At 38.4% G+C, this 18,685-nt stretch overlaps 1 protein-coding gene across 3 annotated transcripts in view; it reads right to left on the bottom strand.

The window, feature by feature from the left end:
• The window catches only part of ITGB6 (integrin subunit beta 6), a 30,459-nt gene extending 13,200 nt beyond the window's left edge, over nucleotides 1–17,259 (bottom strand). Inside the window, exons 1-9 of one of the 3 annotated variants that reach the window (XM_057423851.1) lie at nucleotides 17,192–17,259; nucleotides 16,668–16,744; nucleotides 15,843–15,922; nucleotides 12,981–13,185; nucleotides 11,847–12,093; nucleotides 10,829–10,994; nucleotides 10,123–10,284; nucleotides 9,276–9,371; nucleotides 4,202–4,291 (exon numbers count right to left, since the gene is read on the bottom strand). In XM_057423851.1, coding sequence (XP_057279834.1) covers nucleotides 4,202–4,291; nucleotides 9,276–9,371; nucleotides 10,123–10,284; nucleotides 10,829–10,994; nucleotides 11,847–12,093; nucleotides 12,981–13,185; nucleotides 15,843–15,922; nucleotides 16,668–16,728 — 1,107 coding nt within the window. In that variant the 5' untranslated portion in view covers nucleotides 16,729–16,744; nucleotides 17,192–17,259. Of the gene's footprint in view, nucleotides 1–4,201; nucleotides 4,292–9,275; nucleotides 9,372–10,122; nucleotides 10,285–10,828; nucleotides 10,995–11,846; nucleotides 12,094–12,633; nucleotides 12,692–12,980; nucleotides 13,186–15,842; nucleotides 15,923–16,667; nucleotides 17,062–17,191 lie in introns of those variants that run through there. The other 2 variants (XM_057423852.1, XM_057423853.1) reach the window with 2 other exon arrangements.
• Between the last annotated feature and the right edge of the window lie 1,426 nt (nucleotides 17,260–18,685).

Consider the following 18,685-nt stretch of genomic DNA (forward strand, 5'->3'; position numbering starts at 1 on the left):
TCAGATCAGCAGAACCTGGTTCTTATGGGTGACTTCAGCCACCCAAACATTTGCTGGAAGAACAATACAGCAGCTCACATGTCATCCATCAAGTTCCTGGAATACACAGAGAACTGCTTCCTCATACAAATGTTAGATGTACCAACAGGAATGAGGCACTGCTGGACTTGCTACTAACGAACAGAGAAAACCTGCATTGTAATGTCTCAGTGATAATATTGGCTGCAGTGATCAAAATATTGTGGAGTTTGGGATCTGGCTGAACCTGCTGAAGGCTACTACTAAGAGCAAACTTTAGCTCATTCAGAGCTCAGCTGGGAGGGATTCCATGGGAAGTTCGTATGGAGTATAGAGGAGCTAGTGAGTGCTGGGACATTTTCAAGACTGCTCTCAAAGCACAAACCCAGTTCATCACCTTTAAAGATAAGGGAAGTAGGTGGAGCAAGAGACGTGCTTGGCTTAACTGCAAGCTTCTGAGTCTGCTCAAAACCAAAAGAGAAGTGTACCGGAGATGGAAAAGCAGACAATTAACCATTGAGAACTGTAAAGGCATTGTCAGGGTGTGAAGTTAGAAAAGCAAAATCTCAGCTCTGATTGAAACTGGACAGAGATGCCAAAAACTACAAGAAAGGGTTCTTCAGGAGCTATACATTGAGACGGTCCAGAGAAGGACCACAAAGATGATCAAAGGACTGGGAAGCCTTCTGCATGAGGAAAGGCTGAGAGAACCGGGTTTGTTTAGCCTTGAGAAAAGAAGGCTCAAGGGAGACCTTATCATCATGTTCCAGTATTTAAAGGGTAGCTACAAAGAAGATGAAGAATTCCTGTTTTACAAGGAGTCACGGGGAAAGGACAGGAGGTGATGGGTACAGGCTTATCCCAAGGAGATTTTGATTGGACACAAGAGAAAAATTTTTCACAATGAGACCAATCAGCCATTGGAATAATCTCACCAGAGAAGTGGTGAATTCCCCAATGTTGGATGCTTTCAAGATTCAGCTGGATGGGATGCTGGGCCATCTTGTCTAGACTGTTTCCCTTCCAACCTGGTATTCTGTGACTGTATGAATCAAACCTTACAATCTCTTTCACAGCAGTGCAGGCTCTGAGCTCAGTTTTGCCTTAGTGCGGGGCCTCCATGAGCTAGCCCAATGTTTCCTGGACCAGAGCCAGAGTTGAGTGGCATGGTGAGCTCCCACAGCCAGGAGGCTTGCTCCCTTCCTTTCTTCTGATGAAAATTCCTGCCTCACGAGCTCTTGGTGGTATTTCAAGTTGTATTCAAAAATGTTTTCATTTCTTAAATCAATCTGTCCAATCAAACTTTCATTTCTTAAGTGAAAATCTTACTTCCTGAACTCTCTCATACCAAGTTTTTATATTCAGCTATCTAAAATATTATATAGCAATTTTGCTTACACAGCTTAACCTTAATCCGAGCCTATAGCACACCGTGGGGAAATTCCCTATGACTTCACTAGGCTGTGGATCCAGCAAGTGGAATCTTTTCAAAAGTACCTTAGCAATTGCTGAGAAAAAGTCTCACTGGCTTGGCTCATACAGCTTAACTGCTTTACAAAATACCCCCATGAAGAGCTTGCTGACCTTCCTTCAGTGAGTCATTCTAGTCAAGGCATCAGGATGATTCACTGGAATAAAAGTCTGGTGTGGTAAAACAAACTAAAAGTAGAATAGGTCTAAACCTGCACGGATGACAACACCCTGTCCTATGTATGTGTTCTGGCTTCCCTGGAAATTTTTCTTAGGGTTGTCTTTGGTGGTAACGTCTTTTCATTTGGAAAGCCTTGTCAGTAAACCAAAGCAAGACACAGTCATGCAAGACACAGTGCTCTTTCCAGCACACAGCCAAAGCAGTAGAACTGTGCCCTGGGCATCTGGTTGGTAATATTGGTAGCTCTGGATATGTCCAATTTTGCCTTTGCATTTGTTTTAGAGTTAGGTGCTTATGCTGCTACTGAAACAGTTTGCAATAGCTGGGCTCTCACAAAAGAACCAAATACTGCAAACCTCTAGGTAAAACTGTGGATGCTGGTATGTGCTAATGTTGCTGGAAGTATCACCAAACAATCCCTCCTCTTCCAGCAGCAAAACTACAAGGCTCAAATAGAAAGCAACTGTGAGAGAAAATTAAATGCTCCTGAACACCAAGTCTTTGAATAATTATGTTCATTGAGTAACACGTTGAATTCTGGGGTCTGTACTGGGCCATTTGAATATGCCTTATTGTTGTGGGAGGTCAAACTACACATCTTACATCATGAAAATAAACACATAAACTGTGACAAACTCAAGTTTATTAGATCTTAATATATGTGAGGACTTCTAATGGTGTTTTAAATTTACTAAGCTGCCTGGCCATAGTTTGGGGACAAACTGCGGACAGTTTAGTGAGCTTTAAGCCATACACAGAGAAACATTTGTGGTTCAAAAGAATTTCTGAATGAAACAACAGATGAAGCAGTGTTACAAACTTGTGTCCGTGTGTTACCTGTCCTTTTTTAACATGCTGTGTTTCTTTGGTCTAATCTTCTTGTAAGTTAAAGGACAAGCACTGAAAAAAGAAGAGTGGATTTTTTTTCTGAAATTTTAAAATCCTGGAATGACTTCAATCAAATGGCCTGATATCTGTCACAATGCATTCTAGCGCACAGCTCTGCATTGCAAAGCTATGCAGAATTCAATGTTAAACAAAGCAGGCAGAAATGTGCTTACAGAAGAAAATGAATCATACTTGGAAAGAACACAAGATCTCCTTGTAACAAATATTTTGACAGCTCAGACTTTCTTAACTTGCTTACTTCCTCCTCTGAAGCTTTTAGATAGCAGCACATGGTGAATGGCATTAGCAAACCTTGTGTTTGTACAGCCAGCAAAGACTTGAAAGCACTTTCAAAGTGTTAAAAGATTTAGCCTAGCTCTCTACTCTTGGGGGGCAAATAGTTGTTTATTCCTTTCTTGTGAGTAAAGAAACAGAGACACCAGGCATTGAATTACACTGCTGAGAGTATCATGGAAAGACTGACAAAAATGGAATTATGCCTTCTGCTTTGCATGTGATTTTTAACCATAGGTCTGCCTTCCCCCTTTCCAGTCCCAGTCCCCAGAAATTCAGATGTCTCAACTTATGCCAAATAAGGTGGCTTTCAGTGTGTCCTGCTTGGAACATTTTAAATCATGAATCAATAAGATTTTTAACCTTTAAGTGTAATAAAATGGTGTCCGGGAAATTTTGAGTGTGACATGTTGCTACTGTCACTTTATACATGTGCGGGATTTTATGAACCTATGAGCAACTCTGGCACATAGTCCAGACATGCTGTACCTGAACGAGGACACGACTCATGGCCCAAAGGCAGGAGCACTGTTCTGCAGCTTCCTTCCTGCTGCTATGGGATCAGAGAAAGCACTGAGTGCAGAGCACCTACCAAACCCAGCTGAAACCGGGACTGAACAAAACAACCTGAGCTGTACCAAGGTCATCACTGATCCATATCAGCATATATGTGAATTAAAATATCTGTGGGAATACGTGTAAAACTGTCAAAAAAACTTCCCCTGACAGAAGAGAACCAGGCAGCCAGGATGCGTTTTACAAACAAAACTCTGAAGAGCAGCATTGTGTTTATGTTCCTGTCATCCTTACATTTCTTGCTATTATCTAAACAAACCCATTTCAGCTCCTGCATTCTGCTTTTAAAAAACCTCAGAACAGCCTCACAGGGGCAGCATCAAGTTGCTAAAGCAGAGAAGAGCACTGAGCAGAAGATAGTGCTTTTTTTCCCCAGATATTCCTGCAGACCAATCGTGCATCTGCTCTGTTGACATCTGCTGATGGAAAGAAGGTTAAGTCTCTATTGAGATATAAAACTAAATACCTATGTTAAAGAAGGCTTAAAAGTAATTTTGAAATACAGGACTATGAAGAAGGCAAGAGAGATGAGACACTGATGTGAATTTAGCGTTCCACCAGGACTAAGGAATTATTGGGAAGGTTATTGGGATTTTGTTTCTGTGCTCTTAAAATTCAGAGTGAACAAAACTGTTTAAGATCAGCACCTAAGCATAAAAAATTATGCTCTTGGAATCAGTGCATAGGAAGAATCAGACGCTTGTTTTTACCAAATTGCAATCTAATTTTGAGAATACAGACATGCAGGATGAAAACACATTATAACCATCTTACCTGATATGCAGCAACGATCAACTGGAGAATATTTCCAGAATCCTTCTGTAATTGTCCAACAGTAGCTCCAGGAATAAGCTTTGCATAGTTCTGAAAATACAAGAAAGAATTTAAAGCAAAAAAAGAGACTAGGTGACAAGAAACTACTATCTGAAAAAACAGAACCAAAACAAGCAACAAAATATATTGAAGCCAACTAAAATAAACAATAGTGAAGTTTTTGGTGTTTTCAAGGACCCTTGCAGGCTCAGTAACACATGTCCTATTGAAAAAGTCCTATGCAGAAGTTCTGATTTCACTGAAAATTGGTGGGACATATATTGCTAAATCACCTCTATGTGCTTGGAGGTTTGATACTCCAGTAGTTTTCAGCTCTGATTTTTCAGATTTAGTAGGAAGATATATTCTCTCAACAGCTGTGTTTTTCTCTAATAAAAATAACCAAAATCAGATTCAGCTGCTCTACTGTTGCTGTACTATTCGAGAGTCTTGGGCCCTCCATTCAACCCTCCCTCAGTCACTTTTTTACCTTTGCAAGCAGCTGAAAATCTTGGATTCTGATTAGTGAGGGCACAGAAGTTAAGGAGTTTAAACTAAGAGCTACAAGAACTTAGAACAAAGACTCTTTAAAAAACTGTTGCTCATTTATGTTTGAGGCACACCCCACATGTACCCCAGTGGTCTGTGGCTATTATTAATTGTATGCTAACTTCGTGTTAATAATGTAGTGCCAATTTAACAATTTATTTCAATGATAAATTATTTTTTCTTTTTCCCTTAAATTGCATTGTGATTCTAACATGACAGACAGATTTTAAATACGTTTAATTAAAATTTATGTTGCCTGGTTGTTAACTGCATGAACTCCTCTTGCTTGTACCCATGCTTTGGAAAATAATAAGTGTTCATCATTAAAGAAACACATTGCAATGTTCATTTTCTTTTTCAATTTGTCATAACAATGCTGTGGTTTTAATTAAAAAAAAATCAAGAGAGCTTTTAATAAACATGGATATTTTGTTACCCTATTATCTCTTTTATACTTCACATCTCCAAAAGCCCTGTGATTACTTTATATATTATATAAGGAATACTTATAACTCATTAGATTTCTAAAGTGCTATTGTAAATCAATGGGATTTAACTGCATTTTTTGTTACAGCTGGTGACTTTGTATTCCTGGCTCCTTCTGTGATTAGTGCTCTCTCAAGAATTCTTAGAATATTGAAACTCCTCATTTTGTACGCGTGGACTGATTGGAAGGTAATTACAGAAAATACGATAAACCTGGAATATAAAGTATAGCACCTTTTAATCTGCGGTATGCAAACCAAACAGCAAGGATATACTGTTCTGGAGACTTCATTTGATCTTTCCTCTTTGAACAAAGATTTTCTGCATGGTGACACAAGGATGACATTGCAAGGCCAGTCTAAGTGTGTATCTCCACTGGTTAAATCTTACCTTTTAGCAAATATTTTTGTTTAACCATTAACAAGGTGAGGCAGACTGATGTTTTTGGAGTGATACTGTTGTAAAACATCCAAGGGATGTAACAGAATTTAGCCTTTTAATAAATACTCATTAAAAGGTGAACTGCCATTATGTAGATACTCTGATTAGTGTTACTGAGCTTTGACAATTATGTATTTCAGTTCAATGCGGTCATATCTAAGAATTTTCATCATACTAGAGTGCCATGCCAAATTTATAAAAAATATTTTATATTCTGCACAAGTATGGAGACTGGAGTATTTTTAGTTCAATTTTCAGCAGTGGAAATCAGGCTGAAAACCTAATTTTCAAGATGTATTCTCCTGTGATATAAAAAGAAAATCATTTGTCCAAAGCAGAGCAATTTCTCTTTCAAGAGAAGTGGTGCTTAGTCAGGGCTAAAGAAGAGTCTTTTCCTTTATCTAAGTTTGAATAAATTTTTAAAGAATTCTACTTGAAAACAAGTATCTACAGTAATAGCAGCTACATTGTAGTGCAGTAGCTGTTGGGTTGCATAGAAGGATCAAAACCAACACCAGCTATGTTACAAGCATACATATTCTGTGCTTGTGCAATCAGTAATATTTCTGTGTTAGATAATAATACACATACATGTAAGTGGATAAACTGAAAATTCAGTTAAAGAGGATCAAGAATATTAGATGACTGACTTATTTGGGGCTAAATTGTTGGGGATTATACAGGGCTAGAAATATAAAATGCATATTTGGCAATCAGAAAACTGCACTTAAGTCTAATGGAATCCATCAAGTCTATTTCAAGAGGTGCTTTCTAAGTCCTGACAGTCATTTTAATGTACATTTTTCCCTAAGAACTGAACTATCAATAGCAGTGGTCAGGTTTTGAGGTCTGATATAGTAAGATGCTGAGTTCAAGTAGATTCAGAATATTTGGGGAGAGGCTTCCCACCTTAAAGGATAATTAAATCTGGGAGGGTTTTCCGAGAGAGAATGCAGAATCTCCATCACTGAGGTGTTTGAAAAGATACAAAACACAAAGACAAGAGTGGTTTAATTGTGGCGCCCAAGTGACAGTTTAGAGTCCTCTCCCAGCTCTTCCAGGCTACCTCAGTTGTCGTAACACCAGAATAACTCTCATTGTCTTGCTTTGCTCTTTTTACAGTCCTAAGCATGAATACCTTGTTGTTTGTATTTATATTACAAATTTGAACCATGCAAATGAATACACAACACTATTATTCTGTTTGCAGGTTGTACATATACCCTTGAAAGTATACTGTAGTGTGGAAAATCTGCACTGTGAGACATACATGATTTTTGTGCTTCCTATGACTGATTTTCTGCATCACCTCCAGGACAGAAAGCAGACCATAACAACTATAGCTATTCTATTAAGTGACAGAAAGCAGTATTAAAAGACAAAAGCAGCAGATAGAATATACTGAGCGGGATTACTATAGACCCTACAAGATAGAAGATAGTTGCACTTTTTTTTTCCTAACAAAGAAAGTAACAAGAACAAGCCATTCCCCAGTGGAATTAACAATGGCTTACACTTTTTGTTAGGTATAAATCTTTGTTTAGTGTTCCCAGCGAGCAAAGAGTGCCACTTGATAACTTTGATACTGGTGTAACACTGACACAGGGTTACTGAAATAGAACCTTCCTGGTAAGAGCACTGTTGGCCAACTCTGAGGGTGACTGCCACCAATTCCAAGGGAAAATATAATGCCATCAGTAATAGAAAGCTTCTTTGGACTAAATAAGGCTTTGTAAATCAAAGAGAGAGTTCCGAACTACCTCCTAGAACAGCCCTTATTCATGCAGTTCCTATTAAAATCAGAAAAACTGTTTCACTTGTCATTAATTGAGCCCCTATTAAGAAATCGTTAAGCAAGAATGAGATTCAGGAAAGGTTTTTAATGCGCAAATTTTGTCTAATGTATGCTATGACTATAGAATCCCACTTCACTTTTAAGTGATTGACTTCTACATAGTTGATCCACATTTTCACACTTCAGCTCAGTATTTAACACAGTCAGGTAGTCAGTGCTCCAAGATGCAGATTGCATCCTCCCTTGTCAAGTGTGTAATCTGAGAAACAGTTTATGAAAGATATGACTCCTGTAACTCTTCTCAAACTCCTGGAGCATTAGTCTTACTCAAGGTGACTCTACAACTGGAATCAGTTGCAGAAGCACTGGGGGGTCTTCCCTGGGTTACAGAGAGGACAGATAGAGAAAACAATCATACTGGTGAGTACCTCAAGGACTCATATGCTCTCTGCTGTAACACAGGGCCTTTTCCCCTAGCTTTTCTGTTTTCCATGAGGTTACCACACTGGAGGAGCACTTTTATTTACTCTTGGTTTTTAATGAGGAATGCCAAGTGAAGGTTTTTCCTTTGGAAAGTTACATTTATTGCATCACCAGGATCACCCTTACTGACTCCCTCTCAACCAACCTGAATACATTCAGAGGCACAATTTCTCTTGTCCCCTTTTCACACAGCAGCACGTGGCCAGGCAGCCAAGCTTACGCTGCAAACGCCCTTTTTATCTTCACTGAATTCTTATCTAAAATTTGGTTTTGCATGTGAAGATTTCTCCCCAGCAGCAGGACTGGACAGAAAAGGAAATGAGAATTGCCAATACCCTTCTGATTTTATCATAGAGGGGTTTTGCTCATATTCACTGCAAAAAGCAGTCAAGTGGCTGTTTGCGACTTTGCCTCAACTCACCGCTTGAATATCCAACAGGCCAAAAGAAGCATGGGGCTTCAGGAGGGTTTATATCTGTGGAGGCTGAAAATGGGTGCCTGCACAAATGACTGATGGATCTGCGGGTATGAATGCTATAAAATTTATTAAAAGTAAGGCTTTTGCATATCCGTGAGCACTGCTGCTCTACTCTCTCCTCTCTTCTGGCTCCCTTTTACCATGACATGACTTCACAGAGCAGAAGATTAATTCACAGAGCAGGATTCTGCCAGTCTTAATGTCAAAAATTCCTGTAATGAAGTGTTTCCCCTCAGTAGACATGAGGAACGACACATGAAGGAAGAGGACTTTGTCCATCATGTTGGGTATTTTTAATCTCGCCCCTAGTTTCCTATTTGTCTCTTTGGAAAGAGACACAGAAACAAAGAAAAATTAATAAAACTCTCAGATCAGCAGGAAAAAAAACACCACAATCTCAGAGTTGGGCTTGAGGAAACTTGTGTCTTTCAGAATGCAAATGTGTCTTAGAAATGTAGGAAAAGGCTCAACTGTCCTTCTTTAGCCTTATAAAATACAAAAGGCTAATCATAATGATTGCACTGAATAGTTATGCATTGCTTACTTTGACAATCCTTGAATTAAAAAATTAGTGTGATTCAACTTAAAATCTAGCGTAAGAGTTACTTGAGAATATCAAATTCACTACATGAAGAAGCACTTCCTAAGTAAAAGTCTTACTGTGATATATAACTTCCCAGCTACTTTTATTACATAGATATCTTGCAGAATTCAGTCCTTAGTACTAGAATTATTGTATCAGCTGTGAAAAAGGGTAACCTTTAAAACAAGTACTGGTGAACTGAATGTTTTAATGTGCTTACCTCGTATATGTGAACTTGCTCATTTGTTACAGCAAAAATTAATAAAACATTGTTTTGCACAAGTTTGTCAATTAATTGTCCGATTGTGGGATACTCCTGCAAACAGACAGAAGAGAGCCGCATTAACCCATTTTTCATGTGCATCCAGTTGCTAATTATCTCCCATGAAACACACATTCAAGTAATCATGATTAGCACTGTGTTCTCTGTGTACTATAAACTATAATTAGGCACTACAAGTATACAAAATAAAAGATAGCGCATATAATTTCCTTGCATTGTTTTTAAGGAAACCCCTCTGAGAAAAGTATGGTGTTGGCCTCAGTACTGACGCTTGGCTCAGTAGCTTCTGTGAGATATATATATATATAATCCAAAGAATAACACTGCACCAGAGCAACTGGGTATTTGTCCTACACTGAACACCGTAGTGTATATATTCAGCATTTTTTAATAGAAATCTTAAGATGGTAAATTCTCTTACACATTGTCCTACAAGTTACTGAACTCCTAAAACCAAACCCTTACAGGGAACAAGGTTAATGTGAATTTTGCCTTCTCTGTAGAAGGAAATATCAGTCAGTCCCTTTCCATGTGTTTTCCAGGTTAGTAGGAATAAGATTTGTGCTTCCTTTTTTCCTAGTTGTAGTCTATCCTAGCTCCACAGAAACACATTTTTCACTGAAATCTGTAATTACAAATAAAATACATTACATGCAATATCTGGATTCCCCATCTTTGACACATTTCAATGGTAAAGGTATACTTTCATTAATTTTTTAATTTTCTCATGTCCATCCTTTAATTTCCAGAATGTAAGAGTTGTATAAGATTCATAGCAAATTACCAGAACAGTTGACATGGAGTACTCATTATTGTGGTCCAAATGACAGTTCCCATCATTAGGAATAACTATCCCTGCCAGTTTGCTGTCCATCCCAAAATGGGAATCAGCATCGCTCACAAACACCAGCAAATGTAGAGAATCATTCCTCCATCCAATTTTTTCCTGTCATTTAAAATGCATTAGTTTAGCAAGCTGTATTGCACACACAATAGAGAAAAGCAGCAAAAGGTCTGGAGAACAGCTCCTCAAAATAAATGAAGAGAATAACTTTCAAGGGAGTGTCAAAATCATCACAACATTTCTTAAGAGATAATGTTCATTCCATTGTCTTTGGTTAACATTTTGTCTCCCCATTCTTGTGTTTAGTAATATGGGCAGGCCGTGTTCGTTGCAATCTGCTTACCACTCTAAACATAGTTAATCGAAAATATTTAAAGAAAAAAACAATCAAGAAAATGAACCCAGTAATTACACAGTTGTTTAATTTTTTTTAATCCCTGGCGACTAAAAAGAAACACTAAAGTATTGCAATACGCATGTTTTACTTGATAGAGCCAAAAGTATTTTCACACAAAGCTAATGAGGCTCTTGGACTGCATTAGAACAAAATCCTGAAAAATAATGATCTGCTGCTTTGAAATACAACCATATGATACCAGAAGTAGAAATAAACAGAATAATAAAATACCTGAGAAGTTTCAATTACCTTGCAAACAGCTGCCTGCATAATTGCATCGAAACCTCCCTCTGGAGTGTCTATATTAGCAGAGATCCGCTGTCTTTTCACAATTTCATTGAATTTTTCAGCATCATTTGTTAGTGGCAAAACATGTTTGTATCCAAAGGTGGGTAAGCAATCGTAGGGAACACTTCTACAAGACAAGTGAGACAGCTTATGGATAATACAGAGTGAAAAATCACTTCAATGGCTACTTCGCAGGCCTGTCTGGATTAAGTTTTTGTCATGTATCTTCTGTGTCTGAGACAGATCTAGTGAAAAACATAAGATCAAAGAGCATCCAGTAGGGTGGGCAGTACAAAGCGGTCTGCATAAAGCCTGGGAAATGTCTTTGAGATCAGAGTAATTCAGCCATTTAAACACATGCAGTCTTTGCCATGCTCCCTGCTGTGCTTTGTTTTAGTACTCAGAAGCACATTAGGATCTTCAGTCCCTTAATGACATACAGAGAGCATCGCCAAGCTGCTGCAGTCCTGCTTCAGGCTGTAGAGCACAGCTTCTCCTCCACGTGAATTAGAAAATGGTTAGGGCAGCCGCAGTTTAGGGGATACTGCTAGAATTTAAGGGGAAAAAAAAGCAGGGAAACAACATTGATGGGTAAATGCTATTCTGCGTTGGGTTTGAGCTTGCACCTGCTTAGTATAGCAGTGCCATAAAATTCTTATATGTATCTATATATTCTAGCAAATTAAATAAAAATATATATTCTGCGTACCTATGTGTTAACCTGTTAAGGATATTTATGACTAGCAGCAAAAGCTAGAAAGCAGAATCATTCCCAGATTCCTCTCTCCAAATAACGTAAGACTCAACAGAATAATGAGGAGAGTGTGAAACAAATAAAAACTAAATCTTGCTTCCAAAACTGACTCATTTACAGCTGGAAGAGGTTCTAGTGAGGTTGCTGAATTGAATTTTATCCTAAAGATTAATATTATGACTTAATGCTGTCATACAAACAGATGCGGGTACTTTTGCTGCCTACCTGCAAGGGTTGCTTATTTCTGCAGCTGTAGTTTTGATAAATGGTGAAACTGGTTTTTCAACAAAAGATCCAAAGCCCAGTCTGAAGTTGCTTGTCAGTTTTGACATTTCTTTAGAGAGAGTTGAGCCCAATTCTTTGATTGTATTCAGATCATCATCCATGGAGGCTGAAAGATCCATGAGGTAATATAGATCAATTGGATAATCTTCAGTTTGCCGAACCTTGATCTGTATTGTTTCTTCATGTCCTATTAAGGTCATGAGAAAGTGGGATACATGTTAGTGCTTCTACACAGAAGTTATGAGCAATGCCAACTTTTCCTAAATATATATATGGTGAAAATCATCTAATATTTTAAATCACCAGCAGAATAAAGAAAATCACTTTAAAAATTCTCTGTCAATGAAAATCTCAAACAGGGATCTAAAAAGTGAAAAGCAGTTCTAGTGGGTTTTTTCCTAAACTGTTCTTCAGTAAAGCTGTAAGCACAGATTTACAACTGATTGCTCTGTTTGAAAAAATAGGAGAAAATCACTTCAGCAGTATGTAGCTTCAGAAAACTAGTTATGTAGCTATTTAAAACTAAAGGTAGTGCTTAATGGGACATACTTTGGATATTTGAAGAAAACCAGAGTGTACACACCGGTTTTACTCTCAGTTCCAACACTATGATATGACCTAACTGAGTGTCTCCTACATTTCTTTATTCCAAATTTTCTCCAGGAAAAATTCACATCTTAAGGACCACAAAGTAGGTCTGGAGTGTTTCCATAAACGTCACTGGTACCTTGAAAATCCTCAAAGCAAGATTCTATGCTGCCTCTGAGGTATGCTGTTTGTCAGACCTGAAACGTAGAGGGACAGGGTTGGGGTGGTATATGGGGCTTCCATTCTCTCCCTGCAATCTCAATAGAGTTCCCAGCTCTTCTGAATGTTCCCAGCACTGCTGGAAGTGTTTTGAGCTCACTCACTCAAACCTAGTTTTCATCTGATGAGTCAACAGATAATTTTGGACTCAACACAGGGTTTTTATCTGTATTCTATAAAGATTATGTTTTTTTGTAAGACCAATCAGTCTGATAAGCTTCAGTATGAAAACATTTATATCCCACGTCTATGAACTGAGTGACTTACCTGGTCGAAGCCTGAGAGTTAGTTTTTGAGGAGATATCTGTGTAACATCAGAATTTGTCTTCTGGGACGCTACAGTTAGGGGCTTATTTCTGTGAATTTCTACTTCTGAAAAGGGAAATTCAATCGAATTCAACTGGCATCCTTTTGACAAAAGGTTTTCTGGGGTATCACACCTCCCGTGAGTTCCAACTGAGTCTGTGTAATTCTAAAGCAAACAGGAGAAGGAAGGGATGAGTTAAACATATTTACTGACCAGCCACAAGCATCTGGCTGATGAAAGGTCAATCCAATGCAGGGAACAGAAACAAAGGTGCAAGCTAGTGCAAACTAGTGCAGAAAGAAATATAGGTGGCACAGAAATCTAAATTTGCCCTTCATGGATTGTGTCATGCAGGTGTATAAATAATGTAATTTACACCAGTTTGGTATTCTGGGAGAAACTGCTCTGTTGTTGGGGAATGGGAATTGTGCCACTCACTGCGTTTGGCTTCTTACAGTACTGGGAATGATAACACAAACCCCTATAAGACCATATTTTTTCTATGACAGGATCAAGCCACAAATTCATCAGTCTTCCATGAACAATTTTGAGCTGCTGATAGAACAGCATCATTTAATAACAGAAGAGGTCTTGCAGCTAATAGACTCCTACAGATTTTGTTGCAAATAGTGCGGTACCTAGTGTTAACTGGTTTTATTCTGACCTACTCATTCTCCTCAACATCCATTTAACATGTTCACTGAAGCAGGTAGCAAGTCCTTGTTACTCTGCCTGGTGCCTAACAAGCCCCAGAGCCTCCTTTCCTCATTTCCCAGCATCAGCAGGGCTGCTGGCATGCCCACATCTATCTGGTTATGTTTGGCCCACCATCCTACTTGACCTTTTCTCATCTGGAGGAAATCACAAGCCCTATCAATACTGGTTAGATAGCTTGCAGTTTATTTTTGTTACCCATTTCAAAGCACTTGATATGCATTCCTTTCCACAACACTGCTGCAGAAATTAATGGCTACAAAGAGGCTTCTGTGCCTTATTACCATTTCCTAGAGCTATGTCTAGAGTTTAGATCTTCAAAATCAGTCAGCTGCCTTCTGAACTGGACACTGCTCTGGCCTGCAAGACCTTTTGACCAAAATCTCATCAATGCCCAGCAGAAACAGCACCAAAACATTCAATTGCTGGATGATGGTAATGAGCCCATACATGGGGCTGCTCTTTTCTCCTGGATTTGGGTGAGAATCCAGGGTTCAGCCATTAAGCCACAGATATTCCTAAATTCAGCCCACTGAAAAACTTCCCATCCAAAGCAAAACAAATTCACTTAGAACCTATTAAAACCAGAACTAGGACCCTTATGTCCACCAAAATGCCACCCTTCATGCCTGAAAATTATCAGGGATCTTATATACTTTATGGGAAGACACCTGATTTGAAAAGTGGTTCAATCTCACCAACTACTTCTTGAATACAATGCTCATAGAAGTCATGTACCATTATAAAACTTTCACAGGGACATCCATATCATCTCCTTTAGTTACATGCTTTCTGACTTTTCAAAACATGTGAAAAGTCAAACTCATGTTTCAAATACAATTGCAAGGTGCGTTTTTATCCTACAGTAAACAATGGTTTCTTTGGAGGCACTTGTGTTTACTCTGACACTAAAGTTCCTATGTCTTTGGCACTCTTGATGTGTTGCTGTCTAGGAAACAAGTGAATGAGCCTACAAAGAAGTTGAAAAATCATGTTTACTACTCTGAAGCTTTCAATGGATAAACTTTTATTTATTTATTTATTATCATGAAATTGTGTTTCATTTTTGTTTTCTGAAAATCCCTGGCAGGAGTCAAAGTTCTGTGATCAAATTTCATTTCAGCTTTGGTTGTTAAATATAAACATAAAAAATACTGCAAACACACTACTGTGGCTGGGGTTTTCCCCATAGGAACTTTTTTTGCAAACTGCTATATTATTTTTGGAAAACTTTTTTTTTAAAAAAACCCTGCTGTTCAGTCTTTGTCAGCTACTTCATGAAGCAGTTGTGTTAGTATCATCCTAGCTATCATTTTGCTATTCAGAAAAGCAAGAAATATTTTTAACAGCAAAGATGTAAATCAGAATCTATAATGAAAAAGACTTTATTTATTATTTCTGGCAAGTTTTTAATTGTGATAGCTGATATCTTGCTTACACAAAATAAGTCCTAGAACATTTACTGTGAAGTAGGGAGATATTATTTAGCATCATTTACAGGTGAAATTTTTAAACACAAACATGTTAAGTGGCTTGTATGGGGTTACAAAGAGAGTCTGCAACAGGTATATGGGGAAAAATCCAGGTTTCTTTTTTAAGCCTCATGTTTTAACCAAAGCACTTACAACTATATCATGCTAGTTATTAAACTGACAGTATTATCATACTTAAAATCAACCACATATTAGTCGTTTGTATATGCAAACTGACTGAAGCACCTTCTGTTTACAGTGTCTGGCTTTGCATGTAATGTATAAGATGGAGTCTGGTCTCTGACTTGATGTCTAGTTCTTCATCATCAGCACCATGAGTGAGTCAGCCCTGAGGCTGATGAACTGAGCCCCTCTGCTAGCACTTTTATTTCTGCCTTAGATGAGGAAGGTTGTCTTTAAAAAACAAAACAAAACAAAAACAGAGCAGCAAAACTGTGAACAATAGACCATAAAGGCTAGATAAAATTCCACTTTTGATTCCCAGGAAGGCTTCACTAAGCACTGCATGCATTACAAAACCACAGACTGACCCAATTAAGTCAATACTTCATCATTCAGAGCTAGTACATCCACTTCAAGTCTTACTTTGAAATTTTTTTGTATCATTTACTCTACCTCTTGAGAACACCAAGCACAGTGTGGTCCGGAAAGCAAACAATCTTCACAAGTCACTGCACTTTCCTGAGAACAGGTCCCTAAATTTAAATCCAAGAAGATAAAGAAAAATATTAATAATGTGTTTAATCATTCAGCACATGAAGAATGTTGGCTTTTAGAGAATGTGAGAGGTGAAAAATGGACACTTTTAGCCATATTTAAGATTACTGATAAAATTCCTTTGTAAAAGTATTTCTATTAGTAGATTTACCATCTAATTAAAATTAAAATCACATAATTGCTGGCAATCAGCATACTCACTTTTGCATGTTTTATGGATGCCATCCACTGAGAAAATGTTACTTGTTTTCTCCTGTGCACCTGATAGTGTTACATGTGTTTCTGCTATGGTGTAGGTACGACATTTCCAATATAAGCAGGGGTACTAAAAGAGCAGATTTATGTTCACTCTATATGCTTAAAATTGTTTCACTCACATCTGTAGATACTTGATATGATTTTAATTTATCATGCAAGTACCAATGAAACACTCAGTCACATATATAGTATCAAGTTTCTCAGCAAATCAAGCTGTGATTAATATAAGCAAAATTGCTCAAATGCCCATCTCTTTCATACATGTCGTGCTACATAATGACCACATAAATCTTAGGCGAATTTGCAGGGCAGCCCTACAGCAGTCTGTCAAACAAACAAAAAAAAAGTCATTAAACAAAAAGCAATGATTAAATATTGAAGACAGAAAGTGATTTTGTGTCAAATTCAAGCAAGAAACAATGCAAAAATGGTTTTGAAATGGATTTCTCTGTCCCTGAGCCTTACCTTGCACATTGTTATTTCTGTGCAGAAACAGGAAACAGAGGCAAAGCAATTCAATCCCCATTCGGTTTCAGTGCTGGCTGCGTGACAAGAAAGTATTAGCGTGTTAATTATCATCTGCAGAAAGGTAGAATGTCGTAAAAATCACTCAGTCCTGGAGGGTATGTTTTCAGGTGTCACCTACACCAGATTGCAAGGAAACTTCAGCCCTACCAGCACAGAGTATGACTAAAGTGAAAACAAGGGCTACCTGGGCAGGTAAAGAGGCAAGCTGTGCGTAAAGTAACATGAACATGGTTATCACTTCCTTGTTTCCCTGGATTCCTTATAAGGTATAAGGGGAAATTCATTCAGGTGCAGATTTCTGTCAATCCCAGTCACTCTGGGTCCTAGAGCAACCCAGCCAAGGCGGAGGGGTTTTGTGTGCACAGCAACTCTTTAAAGGCTCCTCTAAAATAACGCCTTTTATTGTTCCCTCATGGAGTGTGCTAGCTCGATGGAGCATTACGACTACCAAGTGAGCATACCTGGAGAGATGTAAAAATCCCATTTTTTCAGATTTCCTGTTGTGGAGCAAAACTTCTAAAGGTGCCTGTGGGAAAAAAAAAAACAACAAAAACAAATGCAAAAAAGCAATCATTCATTATAATTGAGGACCTGGCTTCAGTGGTTCGAGGTGGAGAGTACATTTATTTTATTAACACTGCAAACTGAAAACGAAATGCTGCAGTTGTGGTATTTTTGTTAATATGTAGAAGAAGGAATAATTGCATTCTCAATTATGCAACTGCTTGGAAAAAACTTCATGTCAGCTTTAACTCTATGTCATAAGTGACTAAATATTCTACAGCTTAGATATAACGATATAACAAGTTCTGATATCTTTCTTTCCCCCACGATCCCCGGAAGAAAAGGCAAAACATGCATTTCTTACAACCTTATTAAAAGGAAATAAAATTTCCTATTTGTAGATTTCATCTCTCCCCATCTTTCATGCTCTGCTATTGTCTGTTTTGAAAATCATTTGTTCAGGACAGCCCCTCTCTTATCATACGCGACTCTATACAGTGCAGCATAAAATTGTAATTTTGTTGTGGGTGTTGCTAGCCTGAAAATATGTATCCTTTTTTCTATAGTCAGAAACCCTACCAAAGTTAGCTCACAAGGACTAGGTTGCTCTCACCAAGAAAACTGGCAGGCTCAGACCTCTGTTTTCAGAACGGTGGTAGCTGCAGTCTTGGGGCAGGATATAAAGGTAGGGATAGGTCTATACTAAACTCAACACGCCTGAAAACATTCCTGGGCACTGAGGCCAACTGGCACAGAAAGACCTGAGTTTATGCTTGCAAATTGCCTGTTGGGGCCATTCTAGCAACCAAATTGTGCCCAGAAATTGTTTGCAGAGTGTTAATTGAAAGAGGTCAAATTCATGACAGGGAGCATTTTAGCAGTTTAATAGCAGAGGCAATCTCATTCTAGTGCCTGGAAATATTCCCAGGCACATCCAATTTTACTAGTATTTACACAGTCTATGAGTAGTTTCAAAGCAGTTCAACATGGATTACGTCAAGACTACCTTTGCTCTGCCCTTGTGTTCCCGCTCCTTTGCTCCTACCAGTACTCGTGTTCAAACAAACCGTGAAATGACTCAAACTGATCCAATTGAAATCCAGTCACCTTCCATGGGGAAGGCGGGAGGCTGCTTTTCACCTAGGTGGGTTCCTTGAACTGTGTGGCTGCGCAGCCCAGAGTGAGTGGCAAGGTCAAGGGAGGGATTAGGAAAAAGGCAGAGAGGCAGAGTTGGCAGCAAAGGTGGGAATATGTTAGGCTGAATTTATCCCAGTTTAGGCTGTTGTGGGACAGTATCTCAACACTTCTGTTTACAATAGCATTCCGAAGCCTCCTTCTATTGCTTTTTATACCGTGGAGTGTCCTTTGTAAAGCACTTTTTCAGCTACAGCAATTTTCTGTGCCATGAAAACAGATCGATTAGATTATGCTCCTTCAGCTGGTGAAGATGC

The sequence above is a fragment of the Pezoporus wallicus genome, unplaced genomic scaffold (assembly GCF_028554395.1).
Source record: "Pezoporus wallicus isolate ANWC-B61680 ecotype Strahan unplaced genomic scaffold, APGP_CSIRO_Pwel_v1 contig_1181, whole genome shotgun sequence".
NCBI classification, from domain to species: domain Eukaryota; kingdom Metazoa; phylum Chordata; class Aves; order Psittaciformes; family Psittacidae; genus Pezoporus; species Pezoporus wallicus.